Below are 21,089 nucleotides of genomic sequence, written 5' to 3' on the forward strand. Positions count from 1 at the left end.
AAGTTTCCTAATAAATAAACCAATAAGTACAATTTATTCATCACTCACATATACACACAAAAAAAACTCTTTAAAGGTCTCATTCCATCGTTTTTTCATTTATTTTAAAATCTAGTCTAGTTGTGGTCTCTAGTATTAATGAATGCCATGTGAGAATTTTTTTTGTGGGGAAAAAATTGCTCTGGTGTTTCTATTTAGCCGTGCTTTAGATCACTGAATTAGAATTCTCTATAGAAAGACCTTAAGAAAGGTTTTAGCTCTTGCTCATGAATGTTCATACATGCAAACATATCACCTCTGATTGGCTAACAGCACTGCAGCAGAGAACGCGACCTGCTGCCTTCCCCTCCACCCCTTTACAGCTCTAAAACTCAAAGGACAAAATGTTTTCAGAGATACAGCCTTAGTTAAGCCTTAGTTATAGTTAAGCCTTAAATTTTGCTTAACGTCAGACTCTCAGCGTCACTCAGCGTCGAACAGCCCTGTGGCTGAGAAGCGTTATCAATGCAGCGTAAACTATAACCTTAGACTTCGTGATCCCAGAGTCTGCTTTATTTCATAAAATCTAATGCGAACAGCGCCTGCTTTGACTGGTGTTCTGTTGAGTTAAGCTGCCTTGTCAAACCGTGCTTCCCTAGTGTATATTTAAGGTCTCTGCAAAATTCGGAATCAACCGGAGATCCGATTTAAACCTACAGTTACTTACACAAGATACCTAACGCTAACTAGCTGCTGTAAACAGAGCTGTAAGCTCCACCTCGGATCAGGACCGCCTGTGAGCCAAGATGGGCGATACCATGAACTTACTGGTGGACGTAGACACCTAACTTCTCTCTGATCAACTCGTATTTCTGAGGATTTCGTATTTATGTATTTTGTATTGTCTCAGAGAGACCTATAGTATTTTATCAGGAACAAGAAAAAGTGGATTTTAGCGAAAGGACACCTTTAACACCACATTGACAAGGCATGGGATAGTATAACAGTATGTAAACTAATATGAAGTGTTACCTCAATGGGACCAGCTTGGGAACATCTACACAGTGTATAAGTATTAGTGAGGTGATAGCTTGTGAGTGAGGTCGAACATTAGCCAGCATGCTCGTGGCAAGTTGACATGAATTATAAGTTTTAAGAGTTTGAGAAATGCCTGATAGCAGGTGCCAGAAAATGTGAGTGAGTTGAGAGAGTTGATTAACTGTGTCAACCTTATTTCTTTCATCTATATTACAGTTTCTATTCTCTTCTATTCTTTTCAGAAGACTTGCTTCCACTTTTCCCAGAAATCCACAGAGAGATTCCTCCACAACTCCAACGTTCAGACTTAAGAGTTGAAACTTTGAAACATTGTCTGCTCCTTACCACCCAAGTAATCCCAAATACATTAAATAGGTTTGAGGTCTGGACTCCAGGGTGGTCAGTCCGTTGTTCTTAAAAAAAAAAAAAAAATCAGCAGCTTCAGCAGTTTAGTTTGCAAAGTTATGAAAAAAGTTTTCTTTTCTCAGAAAGAGCTTCATGATTAACTGCACATTCTGTAGATTCGAACCCAGAGTCCTGTGTCGTCTTCTGTCAGTGGAAGGGTGGATAGAAAAAAAAACTTGTGGATTTTAATGCTGATTATATGATGAATAGTTATGAAATACTATAATATGAAAGTTTTTGGAACATTTTTCCACTTTTACATTACTCATCATTGGTCTTTATGTGAGGGGATAACCTAAAAAAGTAATTTATTATTGTCCTCAGAAATATCCTTAGAAATACAATTGATTTACTATTGTTTTTTTAACATTATTATTAATTTACATTAAGCAAAGTCAGTTGACATCAGACATTTTTACAGTACTGTATAAACTAACATGCCAAAAGTCATGGGATAGCAGTATGCAAATTGTTACTCGATGGATGTCAGTGTATATGTCAGCAGTCCCAGGAAAAGAGCTTTGAAAATGAGAATCCCTGTGTAAAAGAAAAATGCATTGGGTATTATTTCAAAGTATACATTGAAAAGTACATACTATTATCATTACAATTAATACTTAGGTAAATACATACTAAATGTACTATTTGGGAACAACTAACAGCAACTTAAGTATATTTCAATTGTAGTTAAACTATATATTTAAAAACAGCATAAAAGCATTAGGTTGTGCTTTTTTCGCATAACTTCGGCAAATTAAATATAATTAAGTTTGTGTTTCTTAAGCATCATTTTTAATTCACTTGAAGTATATTGTAAATGTACTACTTTGCATTTTGATGCACATGTTGTGAACACATTAATGCTACTGGAAAAAAGAAAAGCTACACTAAAATGCACTTTAATCAGTATTTAATGCCACTACATTTATTTGCTTAAAAATACATTTGATGGACATGCAGAAAAAATATATTTAAAGGAGAACTCTGGTGTAAAATGGTCTTTTGGTGTAAACTTTATAAAGAGTACTTACCTTTTTTGAATAGCACACCTCCGATCTCCCGCAGCGTTCTAAGATCCAGTAATTTTGTGCTTTTTTTTTCAGCATTCTTTACAACGACCACTAGCTTTATGGTATGTAAATAGTGTTTTTTTTTTAAAGCTTCTTGTGCATTTTTAAAGTTATTAAAGTTTTTCATTTTTAAATATGTCCCAAGGCGGCCAATGTAAAGAGGGCTGGGCAAAAAGTACAAAATAACTGGATCTCAGAAAGATGTGGGAAAAGAGAGGTGTGCTATTCAACAAAAGGTAGTACTCTTTATGATGTTTTACTACACCAAAATTCAATTTTACACCAGAATTCCTCTTAAATGTGTATTTTCATAAAGTGAATTGAATAGAAAATGTACTTTTAGTATTCTTTACCTAATTTGAACATTCTTTTAATACTTTTAAGTATACTTCCTTTTCACAAGGGTTAATCTAGTATATTAAACTTGTTGCAGATTATGACGGTAAATGTATTACAGATTATAAATATATACAATACTTACAGTCTACTGTATTGGTTATTTGGTCTTTTTTTGAGCTAAGCTACATTGTCTTCAGATAAAACCTTTAGTTAATATGACAAGTCAGGTGCTTGTGAGAATTGTGTATGTGTAAATCTCATGTGAAGCGAGCATGCATTGGTATAATTATGATGCAGTGTTGTTTTTTTATACAAGGCTTTTATATGAATATCTGTTTTGTCAAAGTTTCCGAAAAGTCCTTGGCGCTAGATAAAAGACACTACTGTACTTTTTTCCTTTGTCACATTCCTGAGCAACGCGCACAAAAAACTTTAGCGGTGTCATTTCAGTCATTAGCCTCACCTCATCCTTTGATGTTCCGTGTTCACATTGACTCTGAAAGGTTGAACTTAATTATTCAGGCAGGCTTTGCAAAGAGATCTATACAGATGGCAGATGCTGTAAAATATCACCATTATGCTCCTCATCAAGCCAGCGTATATGGCAGAAATGCATGCAAAGCAGACGGTTCGGCATAATGAAAGGACAGGCCATATGCATTCACAACACAGGCTCCCTCCGAACTGCCTGACAGGAGGAGAGAACACGGCATCAAGAAACAGCACTCAAAAGTGAACAGGGCTAGATTAAAGGAATGTCTCTCCAGGATAGCATGTTCTGCCGTTATAGCCTGCCTAACCTATTGTGTTTTTTCTCTCTCTCCCCTTTCTCTCTCTCTCTCTCTCTCTCTCTCTCTTTCCTCTCTCTCTCTCTCCAGTTTCAGAGGCGGCGACAAAAAACAAAGCAAAAGGTGAGTTGTCTTCTCTGTCTTTGCATCCTGATGATTTATGTTGAACACTCCCCCCTTATAAACAATACTCCGATCGGGCTCCTCTTATCTCCCAAAGGAGCCGGGATGCATTTACATAGTATCTGCCTGCGGGAAGGCAAAGCAGGGATGTTTGATAAATTGGCCTGGGGAATATCCATTATGAACCAAATCAGCTCTGTACACTTTTCTTAGCGCTACAACTAGCCTGCTGGTGTAGCCGCCTGCGCGAGGAGAAGGATGGCACTTTTGGATTCCAGGCGGGGGACGATGTGAGTTGTTGATGTGTTTTGCAATCTTTTAGGGGCGAAAATCAGTTTGGAGGGCCGCTAACAGGCTTGTTATTCTGTCTCTTTCTCTCGGTTTAGTCATCACAAACTCCTACTACAGGTTGTGCCCACATCCAATCTAAAAGTCTGACTAATGTTTTGAGTTGTGGCTTAATTACGTTGCTGCCATGCAGATTCCCGAACACAACTCCTGAACTGTTGTGTGCTCAAGAATGAAATCTCCGGTGTTGAATTAACTGACAGTGTTTGCTTCAGCCTGTATTAAATTGTTGTTAAATAGATTCCCAATAAATAAATGGGCTTGTTTACATGGATAACCCAATTTCCGGATAAACCACAGTTAAAAAACTTGAATTGATTGGACATACACAAATCCCTGTGTATAAAAAAAGGTCTCACAGCTGACAATGTATATCAAAACAAAAAATAGACGAACGATGAGGAGGGAGGAAGTACCTGTAGGGCTCAGTGACAAGATCCTGTGCAGCCACAGATCTGGAGAAGCTACACTGAAAGGTCTCAAGAGTGAAGTGGTCTCCATTATGCTTAAATGGAGGAAGAAGAAGAAGCTGGGAAGAAAAACAGGATTCAGAGAGCTGAAGTAATTGTTGGAGATGGTAAGGCCTTGGTTAGAGAGGTGACCAAGAACCCAATGGTCACTCTGTGTCAGCCCTGTCACTGACTGTCAGCATGACCTGGACTAAATAGTTCACACTGTAAATACAGCATTTCTCAGAATGCACCAGTCTCTAACCTCCCGGACAAGCTGGATCACATGGTGATTCAGCGTTCCGGCTCACCTGACTTTTCCAAATGTCATTTCCTGTTTCCCCTTTTATACATACCCCCTGTTTCTGCCCCACTTTGCCAAGTATTGCACCTTTATCTTGCGTTTCTTTTGTGTTTTGTTATTTTGACTATTCTTTTGCCTTGCCGATCTGTCTCTGTTTTGTATCTAATGTTTATGACCTTTTTTGCCTTTTCTTTCTGTTATGTTAAAACTTGCTGCCCTATTTTGATAATTACCATGCCTTTCCCATGCCTTTCTCTCGCCTGGCCCGCATGGCATTCTGGCTGAAATCCAAAGATCCTGTGTGCAGATGGGAAAAACTTCCAGAAGGTCAAGGGCAACCACCATGGCAGCGCTACACCAATCTTAAAAGTTTACAAACTTTAAAATGTAATAGATGTTTATATTACTATTTTTGTACATACAAATCCTTAATAAAACATGAATTCCAAATGTAATATGTAAGAAGTGGGGAGAAAAGTCTTGGTGGGTGCAGATTGACTGTTAGTAAAGCACAGGAAACAGAGTGAGTTTACATCAGAAAAAAATGTGCTGAGATCTTGTGTGATGGAACAGGTGAAATGAGTTGTGACAGACTGTGCACTGGTACACTGTGCTACTGGCTGTTTAGCAGCCTGATGGCCTGGGGGAAGAAGCTGTCTCTGAACCAGCTGGTTCTGGTATTCATGCTTCTGTACCTCCTGCCACTGGGCATCAGTGAGAACCGGCAGTGGCTTGGGTGGGTGAAGTGCTTTTTAATCCTCCTGGATTTCCTCAAACAGCATGTGGTGTATAAATCAAGAAAGTTTGGAAGCTATACTCCTTTTTTCACATTGAAGCCCTTAATTCACGCTGAAGTTGGGAGTCATGATTTTGCCCAGACCTTTTTTGTTAGTTCTAGACTGGAAGGTTTTTGACAACAGAGCTTTTAGAGTTGTAGAGTGCCAATCTGAAGCTTTGTGGACAGCACCTGCCCTATTTTAAGCCTTTTTTTTAGGAAGTCTTTTTTGATATTGACTTTCCATTAAAATGAACCCTATTACTTATAATCACTGTTTTTTGTCTTGGCTCATGAAAATTGTAATATAGATTTTGACATTAGAATCAGAATAGCAGTAGGTAAACCACTAAGATAAGCCACTCTCCTCCACCAAATGGAAAGCAGCTGTCCCAGTTCTTTTAAACAGGGTCGTGCCTCCTTTAAGAGCAAGTGACACCATGTGTGTGCAGAACAAACCTCTACACACACTAGGGGTCAGCGATATGGCCTTAAAATAATATCACAATATTTCAATATAACGATACTCTATTTGCAATAACGATACTCTTGGTGATATGACAAAACACTGAATTAAAAAAAATATATTTCAAGAATACACTACTGCAACAAAATAAAAATTAAACTTTATTATTGCATACGATATGATATGGCACATCCCTAACTGTGAGATTAAAAAAACAGAATGTCGTGTTACTAATAATGCACTCCAAATATCTCCATATATCCAGGATTAAAGTAAAATAAATGATACTGGGCAGATATAATCTATATATAGTAGATATCTATATATCTTAGTCTCTAGTAGATATATAATGGAAAATGAGAACAGTGTGATTTAAAAACAGCAAAAAGTAGTGCCCTGGTGTGATAATTAGGGGTGGGTGATATGGCATAATATTTCAGGCTATAACATACACAAACAAATAATTATGAAATGTGGGGACACCTCCCCTTCAGATTTAAAGGTGGCAATGCCCATGACTGTGACCAAATCTGCTTCTGTTTATGTTTCATTTTTAAAAATTTTCTTGTGAATGTCTATCAGGAGCATGATGGAAAATAATTTAAAAATAAATCTTGTTGCAGTTTTGTAATTAATGACCTTCAAGTTGCCATAAGTGGAGCTACTGTACCTCAAAAAAATGCAGTATTTGTACAGTATTAAATTCAAAGAAATAATAATTATGTTTTAGATTTGAATTGCGTCTGGTTTTGATACATGAAACTAAAGTATTATGTGGACCTTGAGGGGAAAGAAACTTAAACACAGACATTCTGAAAGATATGGGCCCTTTACATCAACACAGAAGCATTTTAGTCTAGATATTAGCCTGCTTATCTGCACTGAGGGAACAGTGGCAGTTTAGAAAGAGCCTCTCTACAGCCTCTATTCATATAGTAGTCACATATACCCCACTGCTTTCAGCAAATTCCACTTCACGCTGTTCTAGGCATATGAAAGCAGTTGCAGATAAGTTGAGTGGAATTGAGCACAACAGAAGGTCATCCTCAGCAACACAAAGACTCTTTCAACTTTATTTTGCACCATGCGGTCCCGTAAATAATAAATCTTTGTTTTTCGGCACAACATGGGGAGGAATTGTTTGTATTGTTTGAGTGATTCTGAGCTAAGACGCACTCCTGTATATACTTTGTGTATTTGAATAAGGACAGGCTTCGGCTGCCGGCCTGAATTTAATAGCTTGATCAGTACGCCGCGTGTTTTACTATTTATTTCAGGAAAATGAATGTAGTCTGTGGTATGAGGAAAGTAGATGGGTATATTGTCTCATTCGGTCTTTCCCTGACCCTCTCTCTTCTCTCTCGCTCTCTCTCTTACTCTCTCCTTCTCCATTTCTCTCTGCCTTCCATTCCCACTCCTATAATCAACCTATATGATGAACCCTAACCCACTGTGTTCTGCCTTTGATGTTGGAGTATCGCCAGCGCAGACCCCGGAGTACCTCTAGGCTGTAAACCATCAAACTTATAAATAACTTACAGGCAGGAGACACTGTCCATTATCATTTTTCTCCATCCAATACTGTTCTATAGAAAATCCATATCTCAGGTAATGGGAAAAAAAACAGACACACACACACCAGGGATCGTTGGCGTGGAGCATGGGTCGTCTCCATTTTCTATTGGACAGGATCTGTACTCTCTATTCAAACCTGATACAAGCATATATATATATATATATATATATATATATATGTACCTATATCTGTATTTGGCAATGGAATTACTGTTACTCCATTTTGGGGCATTTTTTTGGCACACATGATATGCCTTCCACTCAGTGAATCCACAAAAGAGAGAAAGTGTGTGAAGCCTGGCACCTTTAACTCCCCCTAAAAGGCTTTTAGCACTGGCCCAAACTGCACTTTTGGGAAGTGTGTCTGGGTCTGGCTGCATTTTGTGGGGGCGTCTAGAGTGCTTTTAAACCGCTGAGCTATTACAGTTCAGTTGCATGTCATTGCTGTGTCTAGGCACCCTCTCTTTAAAGGGGAGAAAAAGGCACTCAAGGGCTTTATGCTAAGAGAGGTGGGAAATTCATTCCCTGTTCCGCTGACTCTCACCACCCATGGCGATAATTTAGCCAGGAGGACAGTGAACAGCCTTGGTGTAAAAAAAAAAAAAGTGTGTGTGTGTGTGTGTGTGTGTGTTTGTGTGGCTGTGTGTTTGTACATCAGCTTCTTCAGCTTCAGTTCTGCATCACCAAGGTGTGAGCAAGCACAAAGCACTGAGTGGAATCTGATGGTTCATCTGCAAGCAACAGCTGATACCCAGCCCTACGTTACAGGGATTACAGGTCATATGATCCGATGTGGGGCTGCACGATATTGGAAAAAAAAACAGACATTGCAATTTTTTTTTCAACGATATATGTTGCAATATTAAACAATGCAGAGCCTGCGACTGTCTCGCATCAGAGATCTGGACTGACGAGAGCTGAGTCAGCGCTTTAGAGTCAGCCGATCACTCAAAACCTGAAGAAAACAGCAAAGCAACAAAAACTACCCGGACTATAATAATTCAGACATGGCAAATTGCAATAATGAATTTCAGGAAGGTAACCCCAGACCTGGACTTCCCAGGCCCAATCCCATTTCACTCCTTGGGGGCCTATGAGAGGGCCTTGTATGAGAGGGACCTGTACAAACCCATAACTTTACTTTCTCCGTTCTTGCATTCAGATTCCCACATAATATTTCTAAACCCATTAGATCATTTAACATACTTCACACTAAGTTTAATAATAATGCACTTTAAAATCATCATCAAGTTGTCACGTTCTTCTCAAGAGCAGTTGTGTTTGCCAAGATGCTCAATCCATAATGACCAGAACGTGCTTTTAATTAAATATCCTTTAATTATCTGAGTGTGCAAGGCCTGTAAAACATAGTCAATATAATTTTATATATAATAATTTTATATACAATATAATTTTTTCCAGGATGTTACAAACGAAAACTCTTTAATGTTTAAGTAAAAACAGATTTCTTCAAAGTAATGTCAATTAAATAAAGTAATAAAAAACTGTAAGTAAGTCACAGAATATCTCCTTTAGTTTAAACCAGTTTAGTTAAAACTGTAATTAGGAAATGCAATAATTAAGCAAAACGTTATGCATAAACTAAACAAAATATTCTTATATTATTCTGCTTACATGTAAGTATACTACTACTATATGAAAATGCATAAAATGTTCACAAGGAATGGACAAGAGTAATTATCATGCATTTTATGGTATTTTTTTTAATCTCTATTCTAAAATAGTGATAAATAGCCTTCGATATGTAAACATTTTGATGGCTGTATAGAAGGCAAAATCAGTATGTTAAATCAGTATGCTTTACATTATCTCACCTTAAAACTGTAATTGAGGGCTCTGAGTGGTCCATGGCCTGAGACACTGCCATTATGATCAAGAGATCACCGGTTTGAATCCTGGTTATGCAGCTTGCCATCAGCTGCCGGAGCCCTGAGAGAGCACAATTGGCCTTGCTCTCTTTGGGTGGGTAGATGACGCATTTTTGCCTTTAATCACTCCAAAGGGTTGCTATGATGTTGCTCCGCATAAGGCGTCTGTGAGCTGATGTATCGGAACCGAGTCGCTGCGCTTTTCTCCGAGTGCCCTGTGACGCTACTTGTCAATACTGCATCAGCAGGAGTTGGAAAAGAGGCGGCGACTGACTATGCGTGTATCGGAGGAGGCATGTGCTAGTCTTCACCCTTCTGGTGTTGGGGCATCACTAGTGATAAGGGGAGTCCTAATGAGTGGGACCTTGTAAATTTTGGAGCAAATGGAATAAAAATTTTAAATAATCCTAAAAAAACTGTAATTGATTATGACACATTGTTCGAATATGTTTGTGTCTGGGGGAAAAAAAAATCCGGATTAAGTGAGTTAATTGTACTTTTGATTTATCATCCACACTTCCTTTGGTCCACACAGTGCCCAGAGATAGCATTATATTTATTTATTTATTATTGAGTTTCGCTATCTAGTAATATAAAAGATGGCTTTCTATAAGGGGTAGTAGGGTTTGTCAGGTCGGCCCCAGATATACTGAATAATATATGAGAATTCATTAAAACGATCCCCTATTGGATTATCATTTTGCCTGCTATGTGCCCGATGTGGAAGGTTGCTTTGTGTGTTCTGAATGTTTAATTAGGGTGATGTAAAGTATGCTAAAGTAAGATGATAAAGGTGATCGCTCTGACGCCGGGCTCATGTGGGCCCTGTCAAGCCCAGATGAATCAAGCGCATTTTTGACAAGTCATTAAGTTGAATTGATTTATTCTACAGTAGTCATAAGCAACAGTAATGGAGTCTTGGCTTTTATATAATTACCTATGGATTTTCTCATATCTGCTCAAATTGAATTTCAAACGCCTGTCACAAAGTGGGAGATAGTAAACAGAACAGGCGCCGCAATATTATGTGTGAAGTGTTTTTCTTCAAGTTATGATCTTATTGCGGTATCCTGCCATTGTGCCCGTGTGATCTATGATGATCATATACCAAATCCATCTTAACTGTAGCCCATTGTGAAAGCTGGCTAGGGCTGCCTCCACTTTTATCACCTTTAAAACGACTGCAAAATGCAAACCGCAGAAAAAAACAGGCCCCCAGTATGTGTGATACAGAGTGTGCCAACCGGACGGCGATGGGTCAGGCACAAGAGAACCATTAGAGACAAGCACTTAATTCACTTCTATTCATTTTAGGGTAATTTATATCCAAAAATAAGGGTAACTCTGCGCTGTTTTGTTCGTGTCTATGGAGTCCGTCACTGAATACAGAGCAGAAGCTTGTTAATATTATGAAGCAGTAATCATAATGATAATGATTTATCATTATAATCATCATAATATCTGTGTAAACAATGGTATATCCCAATTCGACTTTCATTAAAGTCATTTTTAGCATCTACTCATTTCAATGAAGTTTCTGTTCACACAATGTTCCCAGGTAAACTACAGCTGTGGAAAAAAAATAAGAGACCGCTCAGTTTCTGAATCAGTTTCTCTGATTTTGTTATTTATAGGTATATGTTTGAGTAAAATAACCATTGTTGTTTTATTATATAAACCACGTTCAACATTTCTCCCAAATTCTAAATAAAAATATTGTCATTTACAGCATTTATTTGCAGAAAATGAGAAATGGATGAAAAAACTAAAAGAAAGATGTAGAGCTTTTTGACCTCAAATAATGCAGAGAAAACAAGTTCATATTCATAAAGTTTTAAAAGTTCAGAAATGAATATTTGATAACCCTGTTTTTTTTATCTCAGTTTTCATGCATCTTGGCATGTTCTCCTCCACCAGTCTTACACACTGCTTTTGGATAACTTTACTTTTAGGATAGTTTAGATCCAAAAATAAGGGCAACTCTGCGCTGTTTTGTTCGCGTCTATAGTCTGCCATTAAACACACATAAATGGCAGTAATGTTTGGAGCAGAAGCCTAATTTAAGTTAATATTATAAAGCAGTAACGATAATAATAATGATTATTATTATTATAATCTTCATAATCATCATCATATCTGTGTAAACAATGGTATATCACAATTGTACTTTCATTAAAGTCCTTTTTTAGCATCTAGTCATTTCAAAGAAGTTTCTGTTTTCCTCTTTTTACACACTGTGTGATCAGGTAAATGCAGAACACATGCCAAAATGAAATGCATTTCACTCCACTTGATCTCTTTAAAAAAAAAAAATAACAATACACAGGATACACTGCTTGTGTTCCATTGTGTGGCGCTGTGATTGTTCAAAAGAAAATCACTATGCACAGGATTGCATTTCGTTTAGGAGCAGCACGGAATTCGTGCCAAAATGAGATGTAATCACTGTCCAATCAGAACCTACTTTCAGTACTGACTACTGAAATTGGGGGTCTATAAGGTGTGTTTGCTGACAGTTCTTTGTAATGTGCTGACAGTTTATCAGTCCCTACATGTGTTAGTGATAATCAGAGATGTATAGTAAAGAAGTAGAACTACTTTAATACAGCATTAAGTACTAGAGTATTGTATTAGTACTGGAGTATTAACTGTTGCCCTCATTTCACTTTTACTTTATTACATATTTAAATACATGTAATACAAAGTCTGTGACACAAACAGTACAACAGTATGACCACAAGCTAACACCCTAGTAGCACCCTAGTAATATCTGCTTTGTGTTGGTCCTGTAGAGTCCTGAACATTGAAAAAGTGAAGAACATGTGATAGAAAAGAGTGATAGAATCTTAATAAAGCAGGTAAGAAAATGTAAGGACCACAGGGCCACGGTATTATAGAACTACAAAGTGCTCCTACATGCTAAAAAGAATGGAAAAACTATCTGATCTGTGTCAGTTATGGCTGATAAATATATAAACATATATGAAGTTTCTCTATTTCCTGGAATGAAGTCCTAGAAGCAGAGCTCTCACAGATGTAGTACATAATAAAGGCTAGAAGATCCCTTGTGGATAACAACAATAATACAAAAAAGACGCACACACACACACACACACAAAAACTCTGCACACATATATGCACATGCACATACGTCGATACACCCACGTAATTAATGAACAAACTCAGCCAAAGGACTTGAAAGAATTCCAATTCCGATTCATGAGCAGAAACCTGAAACTTATTGACAGCTTGTTATCACGTCTACTACACATTTCTCGCTGTCTCTCACAGTAGGTGCAAACATTTTAGCGCAGAAGAGCTTTTTTTTTTTTACACACGTGCGCACGAGCATTTCTCACAAATGACTTCGAGTTCGATTGATTTTTGACACAGTTTACCGAGAGGGCGATGTCCTGCTGCTGTTGCAAAAGCGTTTGATTAACAGAAAATAAAATAAAATGCCTGGTGCTGATGCTTGATCCCAGTTCACCAGCAGAAAAGAGAGAAAGAGAGAGAGAAAGAAAGAAAGAAAGAAAGAAAGAAAGAAAGAAAGAAAGAAAAAAAAAACGAAAGCACAGAAAGGAACATAGCCGACCGACCGCAGCGCAAAGTTGACAAGCTAATTATTAATCACTGCAAATGCAGCAACATGACACTTTTTAATTAATTGGCTGACTATGTGTGGCCTATTTGCCAACATGTTTGGGGAGCAAGTCTTCCAGTGTGGGAAAGGATGTGTTATATTTAATTAGGACTGGAGGCTTCTCTTAGCGCGGGCCCGGAGTGGGACGGCGGGGGCTAGCGCCCTCCCCTGGGACGGGGAGATGGCGTCATTTTTCAGGTCACATTCGCAGACAATTGCAAATGTCTAGCTAAATTGGTAAGCTCATCTAGAACAACCAGTGGGCTCGCTCGCTCGTCCTGCGACAGCGCCATAGTAGCGCGTTTCTCATTTTTCACCGGCAAGGTGTCTGCGTTAGGATTTAATTAAAGCTGCGTCCTCCCTCTTTCCCAGCCTCAGCAGTGACTTAGGAAGAGATCTGAGGATTGCATCAACGCTTACTCGTTTTCAGGTCATGTCAGGGAAACGTTGTGTGAGTAACTGTTAGTGAAAACTGTAAGGAGAATTTACAGTTACTTCTTTTTTATTTAATTTCGTTTGTTTTCAGAACTATTTTGCTGAAAAAGTGTGTAAATATTGGCTCTACCAATAAAGAGCTACAGGTAAACAAAAAATGTTGCTAGTATTGACCCACGCCCTTGACTGAACAGATATGAAGAAGAATTAATTAAATATGAATTAATTAAATATTAGTTATAAATATATTTGCTTCTGATAACACTTATGCAGTGGTAGCCAGTTACTTGTTTTATTTACTGATGTCAGTTAGCTCCACTATGTAGGATTGAGATTTTGTGCTCGTGGGCTCCCCCTACAGTTGCAGAGTGTAATAAATGTTTCAGGCGGATTAGTTTCTCTTTCTCGTTTTCTGGCTTTCACAGACATATTCGGTCTCTTTCCAGCTTCTGCCAGAGTGTCTGTATGTTAGTTTGTAAAGAATGAACCAGTATTCCTTGTAGAACTGTTAGAACTAAAGGTCGGAAAGCAGGTCGCAGTTCTCGCGAGCGTTGGTCGCGGCCGTCTCGGAAAACTTAGAGTCTGATTTGAGCTCAGAGGAGCTCCGGCACAGACACGAGAGCACCGCTATTCCTCCTATTACACCTCAATGCAGCGCTGCAGTGAGTTTCAAGATGTAATTTTACTTCTAAACTAGTGCAGCTTTAACTAATATAATATTGTATATTTTACATTTTTACTCTTCTATTGGAAATACAGTACATCTCTACATGGATTTGAATTATTTTAATTTCACTTTACATTAGGTATATTTATTTTACTGAACAGACCTGTTTGTATAAGTGCTTAGTAACGTTTAACAGATGTTAATAATGCTTAAAAAAGGCATTATTGGTTAATCGTGATGTATTTTTTTATATTTACTTAAATATAAATATTTAAGAATTACCATATGCAGAACTGCAGAACACAAGCAAATGACAAGAAGATAAACTAATGCAATTGTTACTTGTTTACCTAACATTAGTAAAGTATATGATAGTAAAGTATATTATTTATTGTTCATCTTAACAAATGATTCACTTGTAATGTGAAAGTAACATTAATTAATGCTGTAGTTCCGTGTTTATTTAACATTACCTAAGCACTGTTAGTGTATTACCTCATGTCTTATTAATAATAACTAATGCATTCATTCATGTTAGTTGGTCAACACTTAAGGTAAAGTGTTACCGAGCTGCATGTAGGCTATTTTTGTATGACTTTTTTTTTGTATGCGCAGTATGACTGTAATATAATATATCTGTCACTCATAAAAGAAAAAAGCATTGGTGCGACAGTTTAAAAAAAAAAAAAACAGACCCTGCCTGCAGTGCGTGTTATATAATGACATCAGTCAACCGATTTGACTGGTAGAAGAAAAGGTCTTTTCTGTAAGTATGGAACTGTTTTAGCGCTTGAATGGAAACCCGCCTCAGTAACAGGCTTGTGGACTAACAGTCTTTTCTTCTTGACTGCTTGGCTCTATTCATTGTTAGAGGGCATTGTCTTTAAACATGTATTTTTTTGTTTTAGGTGAAACTAGTTTTCACACAGTTAAATTGTTAAGGTGTGGCGGAATAAAATTTGTAATTAACTACTTCATACAGTAATCACTATGATTAGTACAGTAGCTAATCAGGGCTTTGTCTGTCTTAATAAAAAGCTAAATAATAGCAATTCAGCTTTTTTTTTTTTTTTTTAAGTTTTTGAAGGCTTAAAATACTGTACGCACACTACCAGTTAAAAGTTTAAGACCCCCTTATTGTTTTTGACTTCATTTTTGCCATTTAAGCTCCTCAGGTCCAGTCAATAACCAGAAATGACATAAAATCCAGTGTATAAAACTTTGCTGTAAACTTCCAGGGCAGGGGTGTTCAAACTTTTTTTGTTGGGGGTCACGGACCAAAGACTCTGTAATAAAACAAATAATGAAATATACCACTTTAAATAATACTTTTTTTCCTGATTATTTTCATTTACACACCATTTTACATTACTTACTATCTTTATCTTTGACAGTGTTGTGTAAACTAAGATTTTTCAAATTGATGTTTAATTTCATGATGTCTCTTAATATTAAACTCCTTAATTACGCAACTTTTAGACTCTTTGGCCCGTTTTTCTGTGCTAGAAATGCGCACCCTCTCCGCTTTTAGACTCTTTGGCCCGTTTTTCTGCGCTAGAAATGCGCACTCCCTCCGCTTTTAGACTCTTTGGCCCGTTTTTCTGCGCTAGAGACACGCACTCTCTCCGCTTTTAGACTCGTTTGGCCCGTTTTTTTGAGCTAGAAATGTGCACCCTCTCCGCTTTTAGACTCTTTGCCCCGTTTTTCTGCGCTAGAAATGCGCACCCTCTCCGCTTTTAGACTCTTTGCCCCATTTTTCTGCGCTAGAAATGCGCACTCTCTCCGCTTTTAGACTCTTTGGCCCGTTTCTGACACCTAGCGTTCAAACTTTGAATCTCACATTATAAAAACCTGCTTAACAGCGGGCCAACTTTCATTCTATTTCTAAAATACCTCGCGGGCCGCTCCAAAAAAGGAAACGGGCCGTAGTTTGGACACTCCTGTTCCAGGGCCTTTAAGGGGGAAAAATGCATTGTAAAAAAAATAATCATATTGTTTAAAAAAGAGTGGGTACTTTTAGGCAAACAGTCATTGGTTACCATTGGTTAGCTTTGGAAATGGATTAAAAAAATGTCATTTACAAATTTACAAAGCCTTTGTCTGTAGTAAAGCAGTAGTTTTCCTTTTCTGTCTCTGTACATACTTTATTATCCTCCTTTTACCCTGTTCTTCAATGGTGTGGACCCCACAGGACCTTCACAGAGCAGCTGTTACCTGAGGGGTGGGTCATTCACGCTGTGGTGTTGAGTGACAGAGATATTATTTACATAATAAAACATCTATAACACTAAAAGAACTCAGTAAATAAACTAAAGCTTTGGCTGAACCTATATATGAAACTTATATACAGCTCTGGAAAAAAATAGGAGATCCCTTATGAGTTTCTTTGATTTTACCAAATAAAAAAAAAATCTCTGGAATATCATCAAGAGGAAGATGGATGATCAAAGCCATCAAACCAAGCTGAACTGCTTAAAAAATTTTATGCACCAGGAGTGGCATAAAGTTATCCAAAAGCAGTGTGTACGACTGGTGGAGGAGAACATGCCAAGATGCATGAAAACTTTGATTAAAACCAGGGTTATTGCAACAAATATTGATTTCTGAACTATTAAAATTTGAAACATGAATATGAACTTGTTTTCTGTGCATTATTTGAGGTCTGAAAGCTCTGCATCTTATTTTAGCCATTTCTCATTTTCTGCAAATACAGTAAATGCTCTAAATGGCAATATTTCTATTTTGGAATTTGAGAGAAATGTTGTCCGTAGTTTATAGAATCAAACAACAATGTGCATTTCACTCAAACATTTACCTATAAATAGCAAAATCAGAGAAACTGATTCAGAAACTGAAGTTTTTCAGAGCTGTACATATTCACTGGTCACATGTAACAAATAGTGGTGAAAGATAACACAGGTAGTGACTGATAAACTAATGACAGCTGATTACAATGTCAAACTGTCAGACAAGAAAAAAAGATTGTTGTGTTACACCACTATATGCTGTTTTTTTTTGTTTTGTTTTTTAATCTTGACTAATGGACCTTTTTTTTTATAATGGAAGTAAAACATGGCAGTTTACAACGGCCTCCCCTCCATGTGGTGTGATGTTTAGAAAAATAGCTATCTGAGCAGAGTGTTATTCCTTTAGCTCGTTTTCTTCTTCATCCACTCGGCTCTTCTTCTTCTTCCTCTGACTCCGGATCAGCTGTAATTGGTAGCACGGCCTAATTAGAGCTAGTCATGTTCGTCTGGGAGCCGCTGCTACTGCAGCTGGGTGGCAAATTGACACATAATCCCAACCACGGCGGACTTCGATCCGAGCTAGCGACTGTCTCCCTTCTCTACTGGGAGGGGAGGGGAAGTAGCCAAAGTGTGTGTGTGTGTGTGTGTGTGTGTGTGTGTGTGTGTGTGTGTGTGTGTGTGTGTATGTGTGTATGTGTGCGTGTGAGAAAGTAAGGGTGCATAGGGGACGTCCAAGCCCAGCCTAATCACCCAGCCTCAGTGGATTCAGCTCTGTCTTACTCCACATTTGTTCTCCTTGTGTTGCTGAGAAGTCCCCTAATTGCACTCTGGCTGCATCTCTCCTCTCGCGCTTTCTCTTTTTTGTTCTCCTTAAGCCGCCGTATGACTTCAGAGTGAAGCTCCGTCACCACTGAGCTAATGAAAATGCAGTTTCAATCGTTTTATTGTAGCCTAAAAAAACGGCACAACCGCTGCTTCCTTACCTTAGTACTGTGCTCAGCATAAGCATCTTTCTCTATTATATACTTTACATGTAACAAGCTAGGTGGACGATAACCAGGATGATCATTCCTGGAGGTCATGTACGTATGAACGTCTGTGGGATTACCACAGAGTTAATCCTCTGTTTTGACACTTTCCAAAAGGCAGCGGACCCTCATTCCAGGCTCCCCCCGAGCGTGTGCTATTGTTCCGCTCTCCTGAAGGTGACATTAGCCCTCCTTCCGAAATGGATCACGTGCTACGTACGTGTTGCGGCGACCGCGGCGGCTACGTTTCTCCTCATTAGTCCGAGGCTCTATTGGAGGTGTAAAGGTGCGGAAGCCACAGGCTCAGAGGTTTGAGCTTTAAATAGTCAGTCCTGCAGTCTGGGAGAGCGGCGCTGAGGGGCAGAATCAGATCAAGGCCGAATTAAATTGAGTCTCACTTTCAAAGTGTCCACTTGCTGTTTCTCCTAAATGAAAATGGAAAAAGATGCGTGATTATTATTATTGAACTCCCAGGCAGACAACATCAAGCACCAGCCACTGACTCACCTCCTGCCCTAATAGCTTCAAATGGCTTCCGTCTAATTGTAGGCGCACTGATTCCATTACAGGTTAGAGGATTTGGCTCTAGCAGTAGCTGAGGACGTTTTGAAGACATTCTTTATAATTTTATTTCTAATTTTTTCCCATTTTCTCCCCAATATACACGACTAATCACCCAACCCACTCACTAGTGATGCCCCAACACCAGAAGGGTGAAGACTAGCACATGCCTCCTCCAATACATGTGAATGATGCAGCATTGCCGAGTAGCATCACACAGCACTCGGAGGAAAGCGCAGCGACTCGGTTCCTGATACATCAGCTCACAGATGCCTCGTGCTGCACTTTGGAGTGATGTGTGGAGAGAGCGCCATCTACCCACCCAGAGAAAGCAAGGCCAATTGTGCTCTCTCAGGGCTCCAGTAGCCGATGGCAAGCTACATAATCAGGATTCGAACCTGCAATCTCCTGATCATAGTGGCAGCGCTTCATTGTGCCATGTCATTCCTCCATGTATTCATGGAAATCTGTTTAACCCCATAAACCACATGCTTTTCTGAAGTATAACCATGTGTATGTATGTATTAGTGCCATCCAGCAATTCAAAGCATTAATCCAATGAATGACAAGCTCTGTGATTAATGAATCTAAATGTATAGCAAATGTACACTTTATGAATATGAACTTGTTTTCTTTGCATTATTTGAGGTCTGAAAGCTCTGCATCTTTTTTGTTTATTTGACCATCTTTCAATTATTGCAAATAAATGCTCTAAATGACAGTATTTTTATTTGGAATTTGGGAGAAATGTTGTCTGTAGTTTATAGAATAAAACAACAATGTTCATTTTAATCAAACATATAGCTATAAATAGCAACATCAGAGAAACTGATTCAGAAACTAAAGTGGTCTCTGATTTTTTTTTTCCAGAGCTGTATGTCCAAGCCAAGACCCATTTAGGAACAATTATGTTCACAGTTCAATTCATTAAGTAAAGGACATCAGTCACCACTCAATATCTATATTCAGAAAAAATATTTAAAATCACGTAACATTTACGAAAATAATAATAATTCAGTACAGTGACTTTATATCAATCAGTAGTTGTAACACTGTAATATATCTGTTTATATAGGATTGAATGTGATGGGATTTGCACTGTTAGGTCAGGAGCAGTGTGACTTGCCTTTGCCCTGATACTTGCTGCGACTAATAAATGGAATTTCACTGCATCAGTTAAGAATGACAGATATCGACATTACAGCAGAAGGGAGAGTATTAGACTGCTGGAAGCTTAGCCTGGCTGCCGAACTCTTTATCACACAGCTATGAGATTGTACAGGGTGAGACTGGGCAGCGTTCCTAGCAGAACATGATGGTGTGTCACATAAGCTGGAAACGGAGAATAGATTATTGTCTTACTAAGATTATGTGTAGGCTTCTATTTGCTCAAGACAGGGCATTCAGCTGGACTGCAAATCTAGGTCACTGATCACATAATACATTTGTCTGGAAGTAACCAAGCCTTTTCTCAATTTCCTGTTTGGCTCAGAATTAAGTGTTGGAGTGTTTTTCTGTGGTACTGAGTGACTGACTGAGTCAGCACTATTGTTGTGCGTGTTCTTCCTTTACTACAGCTCTATTAAAACATTAAACCTTTTAACAACAGCATTATAACCATCACAGCTTCTGGATAATTGCAATAGTGTACATACAGTACACACATTTTGTGACCAAAACTCTCCTATAAGAATTCATTAAAAAGTGTCTGTTAACGACCAAATGATCTTATTCCATCGTTTTTTCATTCATTTTAAAATGTCTTGTTGTGGCCTCTAGTATGAATGAATCCCATGTGAGCCTTTTTTTTTGTGAAAAGAAGTGCTCCGGTGTTTCTGTATAGCACTGCTTTAATATACCGAATTAGTGGTCTCTGAAAAATAACAGGATTTCGGTTCTTGCTCATGAATAGTCATACATGCAAACATACATATCGCCTCTGATTGGCTAACAGCACTGCAGCAAAGAACACAACCTGCTTTCCCCAACCCCCACAGTTAATTTAAGGTCTCTGGAAAATGCAGAATCAACCGGAGATCCAATTTAAACGCTTACAAGCCGGTGTAAACATCACTGTTAGCTCTTTAGCTGACGAGACAGTGTCGGCTCTGCTGCAGCCTGGATTTAGATCTGTCTGTGGGCGGTCCCGAGCCAAGGTGGGCGAGGCCATGAACTCATGGGTTGACATAGACACCTAACATCTCTTTGATCAACTTGTTTTTCTGAACATTTTCTTTTACAAGCTACTGCAGACTGTTGAAACTGAAGAAGAGTTTCATGTGCAGCATGCATATATGATATATGGTAAACTGTGTGTTGTTAAATGTGGTAAAGAGGAGTTAAACATTTCAGGAAAGAAAAGAAAATGCCTATTTTTATCTATTCGCCCCAGACATTTACACCCTGTGCTGTATAAAAGCAAGACTCTGGTTAATTAGCCAAGACAACCACTCTCCCAAT

The 21,089-nt window shown here is 38.3% G+C and overlaps 2 protein-coding genes across 7 annotated transcripts in view; one reads left to right on the top strand and one right to left on the bottom strand.

The window, feature by feature from the left end:
- cadm2b (cell adhesion molecule 2b) overlaps window positions 1-21,089 on the top strand; it is a 321,622-nt gene that overhangs the window by 205,177 nt on the left and 95,356 nt on the right. For all 6 annotated transcript variants that reach the window (XM_007234491.4, XM_007234495.4, XM_007234493.4 and 3 more), the window contains exon 2: window positions 3,710-3,742. In XM_007234491.4, the coding sequence (XP_007234553.1) occupies window positions 3,710-3,742 (33 nt within the window). The remainder of the gene's footprint in view (window positions 1-3,709; window positions 3,743-21,089) is intronic.
- Window positions 1-21,089, bottom strand: part of bach1a (BTB and CNC homology 1, basic leucine zipper transcription factor 1 a) — a 251,933-nt gene that overhangs the window by 110,204 nt on the left and 120,640 nt on the right. The window lies entirely within an intron of this gene.

Source organism: Astyanax mexicanus, chromosome 18, assembly GCF_023375975.1.
Source record: "Astyanax mexicanus isolate ESR-SI-001 chromosome 18, AstMex3_surface, whole genome shotgun sequence".
NCBI classification, from domain to species: domain Eukaryota; kingdom Metazoa; phylum Chordata; class Actinopteri; order Characiformes; family Acestrorhamphidae; genus Astyanax; species Astyanax mexicanus.